At 36.3% G+C, this 18644-nt stretch overlaps 2 protein-coding genes across 2 annotated transcripts; one reads left to right on the top strand and one right to left on the bottom strand.

Moving 5' to 3' along the window:
- The first annotated feature begins 695 nt into the window (after window positions 1–695).
- LOC147519740 (bZIP transcription factor 44-like) lies at window positions 696–2318 on the top strand. The gene has a single exon (XM_086591292.1). It carries the CDS (start codon window positions 1515–1517, stop codon window positions 1986–1988), a length of 474 nt encoding a protein of 157 aa, XP_086447418.1. The 5' UTR covers window positions 696–1514; the 3' UTR covers window positions 1989–2318.
- Window positions 2319–9258: 6940 nt separating this feature from the next.
- Window positions 9259–18570, bottom strand: LOC147519739 (RNA recognition motif (RRM)-containing protein). The gene is made up of 4 exons (XM_086591291.1): window positions 18416–18570; window positions 17990–18304; window positions 11831–13071; window positions 9259–10906 (listed from the first exon to the last, which is right to left on the bottom strand). The coding sequence occupies exons 1-4, from the start codon at window positions 18416–18418 to the stop codon at window positions 9649–9651; spliced, it is 2817 nt and encodes a 938-aa protein (XP_086447417.1). The 5' UTR covers window positions 18419–18570; the 3' UTR covers window positions 9259–9648.
- Window positions 18571–18644: the final 74 nt, after the last annotated feature.

Below are 18644 nucleotides of genomic sequence, written 5' to 3'. Positions count from 1 at the left end.
CTCATCATCAAAATCACCAAAAACTCCCTAACCTGAAAATTATATACCACCGCCATCCTTAGATTCCATGTTGCTGTCGAAGTCACACGCACTGGCAGCCAACAGTAAGAGTTCTCTAACAGTAAAACAACAGAAACTGTAAAGAGGAGAGTTCTAGTTTGCAACCAGGTTTACACAAATGCGTCCACCTCCAACCTTCACTTACTACTATGCGATTCAAGTTGTTATGTTTTTAGGGTGGATGGTCTCAATGTCGTAGGACTTAACGTATAAAAAGTCCATTCAATGCCAGCTTTCGAACATTTGTGTCAAGCCATGTCGCACGAATTTCAACAAATGCCAAACACAATTTTATTGTTGATTTTCGTAAAATCCTCAACCTGTTACATCATTAGAAACTTGCAAGTGGCGTATGATGAGCGCGTGACATAGTAAAAACCAATACTATGGGTGGAGTGTTGTTGGAAACATTTGTGTCAAGCCTCAGTCGACATAAAACTCTAGTACTGCACTACGTACTGCAACTCTGAAAGGGCGGTGAAAGAGAGGTAAATATCTGGGAAAGATTTTCTGACTTAATGCGGTAATATGTTTTGTTTGTACAGTTTGCTGACTTTGCTCAACCAGCTGGAGTTGGACGGATGTGAAAATTTGATTCATTTCCACCCCACATGCTTCATCACCTCCTTCAACAACTTTATGAGGAGATTCCAAAGCTCTCTTCTTTTAATCATTTTTTATTTCTTTTCTAATTTTCATGTCCATTTTTTTTTAATTTTTTAATTTTTTAATCTATCTGTTATACCTTTTTGGTTCTATAAATCCCTTCATCCTACACTCTTCAAAGCCCTTCCACTTCTCTTCTCTTCTCTTCTTTTAGCTATACTTCTCTTTGGTTTCTCCTGTTCCCTTAAGTTCTTCTTCTAGCAAAGAAGTTCTGTTTCTTCATCCTCTCTTGTTGAGTCTTCACTAGTTGAAATTTCCTTTCTTGGATCTGCGTCTTGTTGTGTTTTTAGTATTTTCTGGGTGGTGCATAAACTCTGCTTTTCTTAAACAAGGCTCTTTTGATAGACCTTTTTAGGAAGCTACAATATCTTTAGAAGGTTTTTCATATTTCTCTTGATGCTCAACATATTGTTCTTGATGTTTGAGATTCATGTCTGCAGTTTTAAGTGAAGTCCTTCTTTCAGGGTTTATGATAAATTCCACACTTAGGCGCAGGACCCATTTAGTTCAGTCTTTCTCTGTTGTATTCCTTTACTGGTTTTATGTGTTTTCATGAATAACCTCTCAAAAATCTGATCTATAAACCCCCACTACTTTATATAGTATAGAGATATTAATTCTATATATTCATTACTATTCAAATCAGCTAAAATACTAAGTACTACTTGGGTCTAGTATTTATCTGTTTCTCTCTATCATATATATAGTGGTGTAATTCAATCTATCAGTCTGAAAAGCTAAGTTTTTTTCCCCTAAGCTTTTTGATCTCTGGGTTGTGTAAATATACTATGGCATCTTCTAGTGGTACTTCTTCAGGGTCTACTCAACTTCAAAACTCTGGTTCTGAAGAAGACCTTCAGCTACTTATGAATCAAAGGAAACAGAAGAGAATGCTGTCGAATCGTGAATCAGCAAGGCGATCAAGGATGCGAAAACAGAAGCATTTGGATGATCTGATGGCACAAGTTGCTCAACTGAGGAAAGAGAACAGCCAAATCGTTACAAACTTGCATGTCACCACTCAACAATACTTGAATATTGAGTCTGAAAACTCAGTGCTGAGAGCTCAAATGGGGGAATTAAGCCACAGGCTACAATCACTTGATGAGATCATCAATTATTTAGATGCAAATAATATTGGTGGTGGTTTTGGGACTGAAGATCCTATGATGATCAATGATAATAACTACATGAACCCATGGAATTCTGTCTACATGAATCAACAACCTATCATGGCTTCTGCAGACATGTTTCGGTACTGATACCTTAATAATTGAAATGAAGCTTGTTGGTTGGTGTTGGTGATGTCAAAATTAAGGTTAATTAATGAGTCGCTGGAGGGTGAACAAATAAGAGATATATTAGTTCTAGTAGGCCCTAGGAAAGATTAAATGGATAGATATATGAGAATGTGTACTAGGAAGATGTTGTAATAGTAGTTAAAATGATGTTATTATGTTGTATTTTCCACTTGGTATACAAGCTAGCCGGTATCATCTAGCTCTTGGTATACACACTATGGACTCGAGAGCTCAAGATGTAGCTGCCCTCTATTAAATATGAAATATAATAACCTCCAAATATTGGTATTATTTCTTATTTTGTTTTAATTTTGTCAGTAACTTGAAATACGTTATGTTGATTGTGATGTGAATAATCAGTGAAATTCATTACTGAAGTATGCAGTCCTTGTTGGCGATGTATTGCCTTTCTTTCTTTTTTTCATTTTCTTTGTTGTTCTTGCCTTCTTGGATGTATTTATGACTAGAGGTTTGGAGAAGCAACCGATAATTATATGTTTGTATTGTTGGTGTGTTTGTTTGGAAAATAACACCATCAAGAGATTAAGGTAACAGCTGCCTTTGTGGACCTGGAAAATGATTGATTTTTAAATAAAAAGAACATTAATTTGAGCATAAACAATATTTTTGGTTTAATTTCACATCAAGTAAACAGTACCAACTTTTACGAACAAAAACAGGAGAATTGCTAGCGTCCTTACCCTATAAAAGGGTAGGACTGTTCTAGCCCACTCAAAGACAAGAAATGCTACTTGATTATTTAATTATCCAGTTTCTCTTTTATTAAATAAGTAAATAGAAGAAACACCAGTTCTCTCATCTATTGAAACCGACCGAGATCGACCTATTTCTTCCTCATTGACAAGAAAAAGGTTTTGCTCTCTTTCTACTCTGGTGTCTCTTATATCTCAAACTAGTGGTGTCAAAAATTTTGGGCCTTGTTTATCAAACTAGAGGTTTGGAGAAGCAACCGATAATTATATGTTTGTATTGTTGGTGTGTTTATTTGGAAAATAACACCATCAAGAGATTAAGGTAACAGCTGCCTTTGTGGACCTGGAAAATGATTGATTTTAAATAAAAGAACATTAATTTGAGCATAAAACAAATATTTTTGGTTTAAATTTTCAAATCAAAAAAACAGTACCAACTTTTACGAATTAAATTCATTTCATAAAATATTATAATGAAATTGCTAGCGTCCTTGGCAAACTTAATAGATAAATGTTTTTTAAGGACTTTTAAAGATATTAATGTTAAAATGAAATATATTATAAATTTTTATTCAAAATATGTTTAATAAAATGTAAATAGAAGAAATACAAGTTCTCTCATCTATTGAAACCGACCGCCGTCGACCTCTTTCTTCCTCATTGACAAGAAAAAGGAAATCTTGCTCTCTTTCTACTCTGGTGTCTCTTCTCCTTATCTCAAACACTATATTGATTTATATTTGATAATCAAAAATGACCAATGTCCTAAATTCTCAATTCAAGTAGTTATTTTTTCTTTTTTCTAGATCTTCTTTTTTGCTATGGTTGATAATCGAACATCTTAATTGATGTAAAACTGCCAAATAAGATCCAAAGACAATTAAGATGCGTGGAGTGGTTGTCATCCAAAAGACATCCAAAAAACATTCAAACTTCTCATACAAGTTTGGTTCAAAATTTCAAAAAGAAGAAAAAAACATCCCGTTATGCGTGGAATCAAAATTTCAAAAAAAATGAAGGAAAGCAAGAAAACCCATGTTATTGTCATTTTTCTATAAACTTCAATAAGTTTTATAAATGACAAGGTCATGCTCTTCGAATTGTGTTCATATTTCATTGATTTGAATATTTGATCCCGCACTCTGTCTTCCAGAGAGAAACTCTGATGGTTGAGCGGTTGTTATTTGTTTGCGTTTCCTATGTTTACTTCTTTATTTTATTTTTGGTTTTGGTGATTTTGTTGACTTATTGAATTCCTCTTAAGTTTCGACCGGCTTAACAATTGCACAGTTACTGTTTTTTGTATTTGACATGGATAAAACGGTCCTACCCCTTTATGGGGTTAGGACGCTAGCAATTCATCGGATTTTCGAGGAAATTTAGTGTCTGTCGATTTTCTTGATACTAATATTTTGCGTGTTAAATGTTATATATGCATTATGTATTAGTGGGGACAAAACTAAAAATGACAAAATTCTGAAATAATAAACCAAAAAATCCACCTGCATTTCAAAAATACTCTCAAAAACATTAGTTAACTTTTATCCGAAAAAGGCAATAGTACCCTGGCATGCACAGGTGTCAGTGCATACCACCTTAGTATGTTAGTTTAGGTATGCACAGATGTCATTACATACCAAACATCACAAAGAAAATGTTATGCACAACTGTTAGTGCATACTACCTCTTGGTATGCGACATATGCACAAACATCAATGCATACCAAACATCATTAAAAAAAATGATATACACAAGTGTCAGTGCCTATCTCTTAGTATGCAAGGTATGCACAAACGTCAGTATATACCAAACATCACAAAGAAAATGGTATGCACAAGTGTTAGTGCATACTACCTCTCAGATCTGTAGGTATGCATTGACGCCGCCGCATACCAAACATCACAAAAAATTGTATGCACAAGTGTCGGTCAGCATATCACTTCTTCAGATGAAGTATATGATGTGAGACGCCGCATACTTAAACATCATAAAAAAAAATTATATGCACAAGTGTCAGTGCATACCACTTTTTCATATGCAAAGTATGCAGTTATGCACAGACGTCAGTGCATACTAAACATTGAAGGATAAAATTAAAAAGAGTAAAAAATTTAAAAAAAATCAAATCTGTTTATTAATAATTAAAACATGAAATCTGGTTTTCTAATAGTTATAAGCCAAAAAATATTCTTATCAATGATTTCAAAACCCAACTGCCCTAAATTATGATTAAAATTTGAAATTGGGCATTTTGACTTCTTTCTTGTTTACAAATATTATTGGCATGTGTTTCTCTAGGAAAAGTTGTATCTCCCCATCACTACCGTTTCTTGGTAAGCTTCTCCGGCCCTAATAATTGGTTTCCTCAACATAATTACTTGAAAATTTGTATTTTCTTGAACCAAGCTTGACCATGCTCATAATACAAAACTGTCAATTGATGACAAGATCAGGAAGCAGCTTAGTATCGACTTGTACAGTTGTACTGCTTTAAAAGAGCAAATAAGACATGGTTAGATATTAATTATTTCGGCAACGAGAAGTAATGATTTCTATTTCTGTTTTCTTCTTAGCAAACGAAAAAATTACTTTAGAAGAAAAAAAAAATGGTTTGGCAATGTTCAACACATCTCTAAAAGATTAGTTGAAATTCCAAGTCTTTAAAGATCACGTAGTATTTGAAACATATTTCAAATTATCAACCTTAAGTAAGTATTTTAAAAAATGAGTGATATAATAGTTTCTTGACTGTGATTAAAAAAATCTAAACTTGTAGGCCTGCTTGATAACATTATTTCATTCCTCCTTATAAAAAAATATAACATTATTTCCCTATTGGCAAAATGTTATTTTTCCACTTAAAAGGGTATTTGCCGACTGCTTGCTAGCAATAAGACCTGACAATTTTTCTTGACATTTGCCAGAATTTTCCTCACGTGTCTTATTTTATCGTTTCTGGGAAAAATTTATCCACCTCTCTCTCTTGCATAAATTTTGCTAGAGAAAACGTCTCATATTTTCTCACTTCCAAATTTAATATTTGTCATTAGTATTTGCCCAATTAAATAAATTTTTTTATCAAGGCCAATCCGTATAGAAAACAATGAAAAAAAAGCAAGTACCACCACTTCTTTACATGCCGAGTAAACTAAGGGAATTGGGACATTGCAAATGGCTCAGGGTATTTTATCCTAATAAAACACAGGCTTGTTGTTCTTGAGGTTCTACACATTTGTACTTCCCTACAGCTAAACAAGTACAAATAAAAAAATTGCCTGTAGATTCTTTGTGAATTTCCGTGATCACTGTCAGTGTATGGTGCTTTACTTAATCTTTTCATAGAATATGATTGTTGATTGTGCCATTCTGATGTTTACTACTCCCTTAAAAATCATTATTAGACTTCCTTCCCTTTGTTTTTAAATCCGAAATACGTGGTCAATGATGGGAAAAATAAACAAACTAATCAATAAGCTATGCTCATTAACTCATATATTATGCTACCGTTCATTCGAACAAGCGAGCAGAGAATCCTTACTTAAACAGTAGAACGTGGGGGATATAGCCATATAGGATACTAAATAGTGAAACATAATTGCAGTGTTCTCAAAATTAGTTTAAAAAAGAAGAAAGTCATTTCAATAGATATAGCATTAGGATTTCTAGGAAAACTAAAGCGTCTAATGGCTTATTATAATACTAGGAAAAGGCAAACTACTCTTCCTGACGACGCGAACATAAGACGAAACAACAACCTACTATGTACAGACAAGTTTAATAGTTCTCAAGCGTAGTAGCTCCTGAAACTCTTTTCTTTTTATTTTCCTTTTGTTCCTCCCTCTTTGTATATTTTTCCAATTATAATCAAAATTACCTATTAGGAAAAAAAAAAACTAGAAAATCTAGAATAATGCCAATTCATTGTATTTGCATGTTAACACATCAATAGTTTCAGAAAAAAAAATTAGAACTTTGATTGGAAAAAATATGTAACTCACTGAATAAAAAAAAAACAAGCCGTAAGCAGCAATAGATTTTGAAAGTAGTACGTAGCGTGTTGTTTTCTTCTATTCAATGATTTTGCTTCAATGAATAGGAGACAAGTTTGAATGGTGAAGGGTCACGTACAGTATGGGGGAATGAATTATGAACCTATTTCCTGTAGCATTTGGGTATCTGGAATCATCAATGACAATAAGTAGGCGCAACAGCTGAATTAGAGTATAACATAATTGAAAAAATTGAACTAAAGCAAAAAAACACTAAAGCCACATCCCAATCCACAAAACGTGAAATGCACCACAAACCCAAGTCTCTAACCTGTATCACAATGTTGTGCACCTCGATGCACAAACAAATAGGGTGCAGGACGGGTGGATCTGGAATTGTCACTCAAAGGGGACTGTTACAATTAATATACACTACAAATATATTTTTTTGAGATGAATTATACACTATTATAACTAGTATTTTTTTTTCGACGGAAAAATTGGGTATGTTGCAGCCCACCCCTGAATCCGCCCCTGGTGTAGGATGTTACCTGGCAACACTAGTTCAGTAGTTCTACAATTATACTCACGAACAATTTGAATATCTTCATTTACTTCTAGCTACGAGAAACTCTTACGAGCTAATCACAAAACATTTGAAAATTCCTTTAAAACTTATATTACCTCATTGAGAAATTAAGAGTCAGTGAAAATAATCAGTTTTGTTGTTTGTATGTGCTTTATGGTGTACAACAAAGATAAGAAAAACAAGAGACAGGAGAGTGAGTAACACAAAGAAGTGGGCAACTTAAGGTGGTTTCGGGATTTTCTAATAGCCCCACCAACGGAAAGAGGCAGCAAAAGGGTGATGAAATCAGTTGTCATATTCTTCTACATGCTTTTGTTAATTGCATGTTAAGAAAAGAGTTAAAACAAAGTAATTGTATAATTAAGATGATGAAAGCATGTGGCCAGCCATTTACGAAAAGGTTCACATGAGTTGAGAAAAGAAAATCCTTTTCCTAATCTTGTTTAGTGGGAGATAAGTAGTTTTTAATAGGTTTGTGATTGAAGAAGGTCGAAAACAATGACGTCCATTTATGAAAAGGTTCACGTGAGTTGAGAAAAGAAAATCCTTTTCCTAATCTTGTTTAGTGGGAGATTAGTAGTTTTTAATAGGTTTGTGATTGATGAAGGTCGAAAACAATGACGTTAGCCCGAGAGCGATTTTGCACTTGTTGCCAATTAATGAGTTGATTACGTTTGGAGGAGCTAAGATGAGAGATATGTTTTAATTAATATATTGATGGTGGGTGAACAGAGCTCAAGTGACTTCTATTTGAATATTTAGCATTACTGGTAAATGGTTGAGTTCTAAAATGCTTTTGAAAATTATGGTTTGAAAGTTGAAACATAGGTTTATTTCCTATTTGATTTGTTAATTGTTATTGGAGTTTCGGTTAAATGTAATGGGTGATTTAGGCCCAAACGCTATAAACTCCCCAAGTTATTTTCAATGTTGAGATCTACCTAGTTCACAAACATGCGCCGATGCATTATATATTTAGTTCCATTCCGGAAACCAAATAAAGATGTCTCCTGTCTGAATATTTGCCTAAAGAAATTATTTCCAAGATGGCAAGATCTTTAAATTGAAGCTGTTGGAGTGAAATATACAGATTTCAGTGCTACTAAAGCGATGGTGTCATACGTACAAGTTTTTCGAAGGGGAAAAAACACTTTAAATTTTGGCTAGCAGTACAGAATGCAGCCTTTACTACATATATATGGTCGAGTGGTAGACTAGTCTTTTAGGCTTAATTGTTACGTGACGCAACAGACAAATAACATTTCTTTAAGGTTGCACATTGCACAACAATGGTGGTGATTTACTGATATTAAAATAATGGCATTTTAATTGTTTCTTCCAACAACGAAACTTCACAACAGCAAACAAAACCTTCAATTTGATTTTTTTTTTATGAAGCTTTGATGCCCCCTAAATATCCGATACAAGTACTCACCACTTCAGTACTTATTCTTCTAAAATTAATTTAGTCACCACAATATCAAAAAAAAATCCCATGAATAATATAATTATTCTTCTAAAATTACTTTATGATCGCATGTGTAATGCCCACAACCAGAACTGTAAGTGTGGTGACTGACAGTAAGTTTATAATGTTATCTTGCTAAGACTTGCATCATGAGGTTAATGGACTACATCGTACATACACGATTCCTGTCGGACAATCATTTCTTGGATTATGGGTTTTTTTTTATTGATTCTTTATTTATATTTGATAATATTAGATTTAGATTGTTACAGGTCTAACCTTTTTGGTTAGCAGTATAGTTTCAAGTCTGGGTCAAAATGCAGAGATGATCGAGGCAAATTTCAGCTTTGCGAAAGGATCCCTGCCATTTCCTCTGATTTTGAAATGTACTATCACCGCAGTATATTTATTTTTAAAGGTATACCAATATACCATACTGATATTAAGTTATTCAAATGCAAGCACTCGGTTATTTTTCCATCAGCTCATATGTTGCCCTCTTATATGGAAATACATTTTGCAACATTCATAGATGTAACAAGTACCTGTAGTATCCATCATAATTGTGGGGAGAACCATGGCTTGGACGCGATTCTATGTGTACAATTTAACTATATTACCATAGGTCTCATGATTTGTTTGATTGGGGTGAGGACGCTTGTACTTCAGAATGACGAGTATAGTTTTACCTCTTTCCACAAGCCTAAAACATGTTCAACAAACTAGAGAAAATCTTTCAAACATAAGAGAAACCTTGTTTGCCTCCTTAAGAGATTGGAGAACACAAAATCAGGCAGAAGCGGCCTGCTTCCTCCTCCCTCCTCCCAAATAGAGAAAAAGCTAAATCCACTTGCAAAAAGAACTACCGTTGGTCAGCACCCTTTCCTTGTTGTTGGATTTGCTGAAGAAGAGTCGCAGCCAGCTGCAATGTGGCCTGCAGACGTGTATGTGGATTTGGTTCCTCTTCTCGAGCACTAGTCATCTGCAATGGTTGATTCACCTGAGAGTGGCTATCTGCTGAACTAGTTTGAGGAACTATAAGAGCATTAGATTTTTGCTGGAGCAACTGATGCATTTGACCAAACTGGATTGTGGAAGCATTGGAAGATGCATGATTCTGCGTAGTCTGTGACAGTAAATATGAATGCTCTGACTGATTCATTGGAGTTGATTGTTTATGACTATGCTCTACTGATGAAACAGGGCCAGTCCCCGGTTGTTGCCCCTGTACAAGAAGAGATGCCAACTGTGCAAGCTGTTGGGGTTGCAAAGACGGAATCGGCATTTGAGGTTTTGTTTCCTGGTGAGAGAACTTGTTGCCACCAGCTAGAGGGTTATTTGACATTCCAGATGAAAACTGACCGGAGCTCATTTGTTGCACAGCCCCTGGATTCATTACATTTCCTAGATTAGTGGATACATGGGGGAGTAAATTTCCAGTACCAGGATCTGAATTCTGCAGATGAGGTGGCCAATTAGATGGCAATTGAGGGTTTTGATGCTGAAGCGGCTGATAAAACATATTCCCGTTCTGAGCTTCCGATCCTCTTCCTGTCAAATGAGTAGGACCAGGAAATGACGGTGACGGAGCTGATCCAGGCTTATTTCCCAAAAGTGGAAGATCTTCAAGTTCTGGTTTCCTTGCAGTAGCGAAGGAAGTTATCGAAGGAAAAAGTTCTGAAGAGAAGTTGGTGTAGCTTTGACTTGGACCCCTAGCAGATGAAGTGAGCTCGGATGATGGGGGTTTGTGGTATGATATATCCCCATGAAATGGTAGGGGATTGGACTCCATTGCATCAAGGGGTTGATTAAGAGACCCAAAATCAGAGTTAAGGTGCTGGAACCTTAAGATGACACCAGAAATACTTAACTTTCCGGGAACTTTAAGAACTTTCTCCGAAAAGTCGGATGGTGGTACAAGAAACAAGCTAGTCTTCTCACCCAATTTTGCAACTGCAGCTCGCTGCTTTTCCCCCAAATAATTCATGAACTCGTTGTACAAAACAATATCAGCATCACTTTCTGGTACAAAGAAGACCACCCAAGCACTAGCCGCTTGATAGAAATGCTTTGCAAGCATATCAAGGCCTGTCCTTGCAGTACAATCCAAAATCCCAGGCCTGACAGGTGACTAAGTATCATAAATGTGCCTCATAGAACTTAATGAATGGAAAAAAAGGTAAAGATACAGGTAGATGAGGATAAATGAAGGTTCAGTAATTTAACAAGAAACATAATACTTATTATGAACGCGGACTGGGACACTTTGGATTAACTCCTAGTCTCCAAGTTAAAAGTGGATGACAAAAGACAAGAGCAAATGATAAATTAGCTAGGGGCATAGTTCGTGATTTCGAACGGAATCTCAGAATTCCATCGAATATTTCGGTTTTGAAAAAATCAAAACGGTATCGAAATAATAATGTAAGGGTCGAAAAATGTTAATTCCAAATTTTGCCCGGAATATTTCGGAATTCTGAACTGTGACTAGGGGTCATAGAAGCCAATGACAGGCTTTGCGAAGACCATTCCAGCATATACATCCCCCAGCTCAGCTTTTTGTGCTTATGACTGGAATTCTCTAAGGCTAAGTCCAATGGTTTGGTGCGCTATCCCACCAAACCACAATAGTATAGTGGATAGTGTTAGCGGGTTAGCGTTTCCAAAACCAATGGTTTTTTTGACAGCCTCTAGTACCAATGGCGTATAGGAAGTAAATTTTTTTTTTTTTTGGACTCTCCACTCTCCAGCCGCCATTCTCAAAGGCGTGTGGGAAAAAAGATTTTAAAAAAAAATTCTAGCCACCACAGTGTGGTGTGTGGCTTAGATTTCTTCTACCCGCCACTCATACTGGCGTGTAGACTTGACGCTATCTCGTTAAAACTGGCGTTATAGATAGGTAAACTTATACCGATAGTGTTGGCGCGTTAGCGTTTTGACACACCATTGGATCAGAATTTCCATGATATTTGGTGTTTTGCCGCACCATTGGACTTAGCCTAACTGATGTAAACTGAAATTAGAAAAGAAACAATACAACTTACAAGGCAAGATCGGTGACTTTTCCCACAGGAAAGCAGCGGGCACGACAAACAGGAGTACCACCCTTTGCTATTGTCCCTTCCCACTTCCACTCTCCCTTCAAAGGGGACTGATGCAATTCTGGATTAGATTGTTTCCATTTTACAGGATTTACTGGAAAAGGACCAGAACCTGTTTCAAATCTATCATAGGATGCATTTAAATTATGATCTCTTTCGTCACGTGGACGGGCCAAGTGCATTGGTCGATCAGCTATGATATTGTGGCTAAAAGGCCCAGAGCCAAAGCTTTTGTCATAAGCCTCGTGTTTGGGCAAGTTGGGGAACGTCATGGACAGGCCAGTACGCTGTTTGTCTTGAGCAGAATCAGAGAAAGGATACTCTGGAAGTTCTTTATCTGGAGGAAATGGCCCTGTCTTCAGTTTCTTTGCTTCCTGGAAGAAAAAACTATCCTGCATGCCTGAAAGATCTTCATAAAATGGACCTTTTTGAGGGAATCTGCCAGGCGACAAGTCATGATGCTGAGGACCCCTTTTTCTTGAAGGACTATATTGGTGTTCAAATGTATCTTTTGATATTCCTAGTTCAGACCGTGGTCCCTGTAACCTCTTTGGCTCAAACGTACCACTTCCACCCATCCATACAGGACCTTTCCTACCAAACCCAGCAACGCTAGAATCTCCCAACTCCATATCAGGAGTAAAATGAGGAGAACCTCTATGGGGCTCCCCAATGGAATTCCCAAAATTCCTATCCTGTCGAAACTCAGTCGATCGTCCAGGGTGACCATTTGAATTGAAATGAGGAGAGAAAGGGGGGTTCATAGAGTTCCTTCCTTGCTCAAGTGCATTTGTTTCATTTTTCGCAAAGCAAATACTGACACGAGGATTGTCAAATAATTTTCCCTGAAGAGCTTCCTTAGCTCTGCAAGCTGCCATTACAGTCCTAAATTGCACAAAGGCATAGCTACGGCCTGGAAATGCGGTTATTTTCTCAATTTCACCAAATGGAGAAAAAGACCTCCTCAGGAGCATCTCATCAACATTCAGAAAAGATGGAAATCCTATCCACAACACCTCACTGGGCTCTGCATGCTTATCCCCCATCCTAGAGTTGTCAGTATGTGATCCTGGACTAGTGGGGCGTGCTCTTGAGTCTCTTTGAAATGGACTTCCATGCTCATTAGAGCGTCTTTCATCTCGCCGTTGCTGATACTCATCATGTGATGATGGCAATGATCTTTCCTGCAAATTAAAAGGTGCTGAAAATAAGTATGCACAACTAGTTCAGGAAATGGCAAATGGTGCTCGTCAGCTTCTCTGATTGGAGATGACGCTTGGAGAAAAAGGACAATTAACTTCAAAAGCAGATTTCTAGTAAAGTTTCCATCAATATAGCTCATAATATTATTCACCGTGATAAGGCCAGGCATATCAAGGTTAATAGACGACACCTCACCAAAGAAATGCTTCAGAATGAATTTTTTGTACGCCTTATGTTAGTAGTCATGATCAAAGTCACAAATGTAGGAAGGTTGCTTGTGCACCATAAGTTAATAAAGCTACCATGGAGATTGATGCTTTTCAACATGAACATACTTATGTATCATAGAATCTCAAAATTTGTTTAACTTCTATCTTGTTATCAGTAATCTGATTTTTATCAGTTGACCCACCGTCTCATGGTTACACTGAAATCTAACAAAGAATCGAGCTACAATCTAAAGCCTAGAATCTCTGTCCTGTCCCAGGTATTTTTGGTGTTTTCTTAGTTACAGGCATAGTAATTTCAACACCAAGTATCTAACCTACTATAGCTTAGAGTAAGTGCAACATCAATAACAAATCTAAATACTAGAGTGACACTCACTTATCTGGCTTACATGCACTCTTGCACCTTTATGCTGAAAGATCTTTCTGCAATGCTGTGGTTTCTTCTAAATATGATATCATTGTCTACCAGGGAAAATGAGTGTAATAACAACAATTCTTTAAAAAAAGTAAGATGCTATGGAATATGAGAAAAAAGAGACTCGCAGAACCACTTGTAGGTGAGAAATATAAAATCTCTCTGAAAGATTGTGTTAGAATTGGTCCTTGTGCTTCTTTTGATGGACATTACTGGCCTCTCTTCCTTGCAGAGAATTTTTCACTTTAAAGATTTGAGCATTTCATTTCCAGTTTTGCATTCTTTTCATTCATTGTTAATTTGTTTCCATTGACATATAGCAACACAATAAAATAAGTGTGAATTTCTTATGACCAATATCAGGAATGCATCTTATATATCTTATCGCCTACTGGAGTTGAGGATCGTAGGACGCTTTTAGGTTTCTTGTTCACTTGAGTGTTTCCTCACAGGAAAAAAAACCATTCAATATACAATGTCTTTCTTTTATATGGCCTTTGTAGAAGAGAGTAAAAGATGCCGATTCAACCACGGGGATAGGGACTTGCAACGAATTATCTTATAGGCTAAAGAAATTCTATCTAAACGGACACCATGTGAATCAGCCTTTAAGTAGCTGAAATTTCAGAACTTCAGATGCTTATGTATTTCAACATTATGAGGGCATGCTTTTATAAATGAACATCTTTGGGTGTATCACATACCATAATCTCTTGCTAAGCACCTAAAGAAGTAACAAGTGGGATAGATGAGTGGGCTAAGTGGGAGCCAACCTAGTTAAGATGCTTTAATTTCCATGCAAATCCCTCTAATGGTTTCTTTGTTCCTTGCTTCTTAACTAAAGAAAAAAGAACAATAACACAAGAAAGGCATAGTGATTGGCTGATTTCTCTAAAGTAAACTAGGAGCCCATCTCCAAATTGTATAGCTGGACCAAGGGATGTAGCTCGAATAACAAATGATAACAAATATGTGAAACTGGATTTATATTTACAGTGGCTAGCATCACAATCAATGGACCATGAAAAGAAGCCAACTTAAGGTAGTTCAAATATCACATGAAACTCAGGTTTTTGCACACGTTTGAAACTGTGAGAATATTCTCAGTGACTGTAGTATGTGAACTTGCAGAGTTCACCAAAGCCGTAACTCACATCACTGTGTGAAGAGAATATCACTTGAAGGACATCCTAACAAGACAAAATGAACCAATCAAGTTTCTAAACCTTGTGGCATCTCAACATCACAATGAACTTGTTCCTCGTGGTGAAAAGTAAGCATAAATTCTCGAGTTCATAGGTTAGTTTACACATTCTAGTTAAAAGCATTTCAAAGGAGCACAATTCATGTTCATAGTTAATATTAAGTTTTCTTTCTGCTAATATGCTAATGATAGTGACTATAAGGAAAAATCAACTGCAACAATTGTTATCTCTGTCTAATGCATATGGCTGCTGCCGTGCTGACATTATTATTGTATGCATTCTGTTATATAAATTGTAAATCAAGCAGTGGAAGAACAGCAGAGTACAACAAAAACAAACAAAGAAACAAATTAAAAATTGATATGTTAAAGGTGAGCATGGAAGTCGTAAATTTTTTAGTATATGACGTGATAATGTTCACTGAAACTATTCCAAGTTTAATTCCTCTTGCACCATTAATCATTCACTCTGGTTACTTTCTGCCATAGACCTAAAAGTAGTTGAAAAACATTGGTTTGGCGTTGGTGAACCTAACCCAGCACTACTAAGAGTATAAAACTTCATAGTTATACTAACGTCTTCCAGATTTTGGAAGCAATGAAATCCCAATGTTGCAAATTATATAGGCTATTATAGCCCCAAGATTCAAATGAAAAACATCAAGCAACTGGTAGCCCTGTTAGGACTTAGGACATCTACCTATAAGGAATCTTAGATTCTTCATCATTGGTTGAGATATCCATAGTGTTTCGTACAACCTTCAAACTGATCAGTTCAAATTCATTCGGGGAGAGTGAGTATTCTGCTGGGCCTCAATACTTTAGGTATGAGAAGTCAATTTCTCTGGACTTGGTTTCGAATAGGATTTTAGAAGCCTAAAGTTGCTTCAGAGCTAGTTTCCATGAATTTTATGTAAATCTTGCATATGCATATGATGCTAAGGAGTAACAGTCTTGGCACTTGGCATTACAATAGCAAAAGAGAGCAGTGCGACTGAAATTCGAAGCAAATAGATTCGAGGACTTCTTAGGGAGCAGTGCGACCGAAATTCGAAGCAAATAGATTCGAGGACTTCTTAGGCATGAAAATATTATGTCAAGTTAAGCATGCTTTGGAGTATCACTTGCTCTGCATCGTAATATATGACTGCTATATGTGATATTAAGAAAAGAAAAAAAATACACAAAAAACTATTTCTTTGGAGGCATCACATGCAGAGCGGGAAGATGCAACAAGACCAACCTTTGGAAAGACAAATGGTATGGTCATGTTCCAAAAATTTGATTACTTTTCTGGTTCTCAACGAATAAGAAAGACAATGTAGAGCACCAACACATGGTATATACCTAACACGTGAACAGGGATCTCAAACTTCGACTTGCTTGAGATTCCTGACGAAGCAGGCCTCACTTCTGTGATTTAAATGAAACCTAAGGGATAATGTAATGATCTAGGTCAGAAGAATTTAACAAAACGTTTTAGAGGAAGTCCTACAAGCATCTCAACAGAAATAGATGATGCAGTTGGATACATCAACATTGCACAAAAGCCGGTTTGGGGACCAAAGATGCCTACCAGGTGTGCTCTTTGCCTAAAGAAACTATTTTGCACCTAATTCTAACTTACGATGTCTGAAAGCATATTTGGCTGCCTACACTTGCTAACAGGGGACTGCCATTAACACCTAATTAAAAAGCCTCTTCCTCCTGCCAGAATCTTTATCAACTTACCTCATAACATTGTGGAAGGTTATGGGGAAATTCTACTAGTAAACTGCTGTGCAGTGGAGCGTGAGCGTACCGAGAAGATTAAGGTTTGAGAAATTGTGGAGAAATCGTGTGGGAGAGAGAAATTGTGAGGGAGTGTTCTGATGAGAGAAGTAGGGGAAATAAGAATTGGAGAAGGGGTCAGACAAGCATTCTTTATTATGCTGCCACGTGTACATTTTGTTTTTCACCCCTAACACAAGAGGTCGCTACACTCACGGATAAAAACTTATGCTGAACAGTACGGAATGTGAGGATTAATATCATTTTCAACAGTGCCTCTCCCTCTATAAACAACAGTTATCATACCATGTGCATGTTTGTTGAATACCAGAACAGTGGCAAGGGACGGATTTAGATTTAAAGATCAGTTGTAATGCCTTTGTGAGTGTCTGATCCATAGATGCTGAAACTTGGTTATTGTGTCTTAGCTATCTTTTGGCAGATAAATAGGGTTCTTCATATTTTAAAGCTTCTCCTCAGGCAAGATATGCACCAACCTACGATGCCATAAGCCCATAACAATGAACTGAAACTGGATGTCTGCTTATCTGTGCCTGCTATTGGCCGTGTAATATTTCATCTTTCCCACTCACTCCGAGAAAAGTAACAGAGTATATCTTTATTTTGTTTCTATTCCTTTTTCTTTTCTTTCAAGTGTAAGATCAATGATAGTTAGCCTTGCTTATGTTAAATAGAACTAACGTTAAAGCATCAACCCCCTAGGGCTGCTTGCAATGCACTGAAACCTTACTTGGAGATATGGTCCTGTTCTTTACATGTGGACATATTCCAATTATACATTGCACATCCATTCTTGTTATTTACTATTTAGAGACCATTGCACGAGGATATGGCTTATTTGGTGTTAGTGTTAGGAGGCGTGCAAGATAGAGTTTGATGCGGTCAATTCTGTGGCGATAATAATGATCACCTCCATTGCAATGACCATGTTTAATCAAACACTTTAATGAGAACCAATAATATTCCGTAGGGTGAATAACAGCTCTTTCTCTCACAACTTTTCTTTTAAATTGTTTTCTCGCTATCATAAGCTCTTTTTTATTTGGATTTATAATTTATCTTTTCACTACTTAAAATGCAATACTGGAGCTGGATGCGTTCATTTATGAATTCGCAGTTAGTTCAGTAAGTTATAACTATCAAGAAACCGTGTTGGGTATAATGAAGTAAAAAACAACAACAACAATATATTCAAGAAAAAAAAAACAAGTGATTGCATTATAATAATAATAGATAATAATGAGAATAACACAACTAACCGCCTTGGCAAACTCAATTTTAAGAGGCAATCCAGCTAAAACAAAGCCTTGAAGTGCTCTCATTGCAATCATAGCATCTTCTTCTTTTCTATAATTAACGAATGCATAACTACGGCCCGGTTGAAAAGCGATACTATCGATTTCACCGAATTTTAAACACTGTTCTGATAAAGCACTTTCTGGAATATGGTGTGATAAATTACCAATCCATAAGTGTCTTGATGGTGGTGCGATATTTCGTCCCATTTCGTTTCGAGGTGTTGGGGAATATTCTCTTCGAAATCTATCGCCACTGCCTCGTCTCTCTCTTCCAATCTATATTATAAATAAAAAAATAAAAAACAAATCAAGAATTATGACGCGATTTATTTAAAACCATAAAAGAAATATATATAATAATTAGAAAATATAATAATGTGTACGAACCATATTGTGATTGAATTAATGTACGAGGTTTGAGGGTTAGGGTTTTTGGAAGTGTTGGAGATAGAGTGGGTGTTGGCGTGGCGAGCGTTGGAGTGGATGAGTGATAACAGAAATACTTATTATTCAATTCAGAAGCTTTGGGTATGCCTAAACATATTTTAATCGAATATATATGGAAATAGCATTTGATATTTGCACTCACAATTAAAACAATGCGTCAGCGGTGACT

Source organism: Coptis chinensis, chromosome 2, assembly GCF_015680905.1.
Source record: "Coptis chinensis isolate HL-2020 chromosome 2, ASM1568090v1, whole genome shotgun sequence".
Taxonomy (NCBI): Eukaryota; Viridiplantae; Streptophyta; class Magnoliopsida; order Ranunculales; family Ranunculaceae; genus Coptis; species Coptis chinensis.
The sequence above is the reverse complement of the archived record's forward strand: the minus strand, read 5'-3'. Positions and strand labels throughout refer to the sequence as shown.

Bases quoted from the DNA above. Each gene is read 5' to 3' on its own strand.
- LOC147519740 (XM_086591292.1), top strand. From the start codon at position 1,515: ATGGCATCTTCTAGTGGTACTTCTTCAGGGTCTACTCAACTTCAAAAC.
- LOC147519739 (XM_086591291.1), bottom strand. The intron at 13,072-17,989 runs GTTAGTTGTGTT...TTTAATTTGCAG, and splicing joins AAATTGAGTTTGCCAAGGCG to GAAAGATCATTGCCATCATC. The intron at 10,907-11,830 runs GTAAGTTGTATT...GTCACCTGTCAG, and splicing joins AAAGTCACCGATCTTGCCTT to GCCTGGGATTTTGGATTGTA.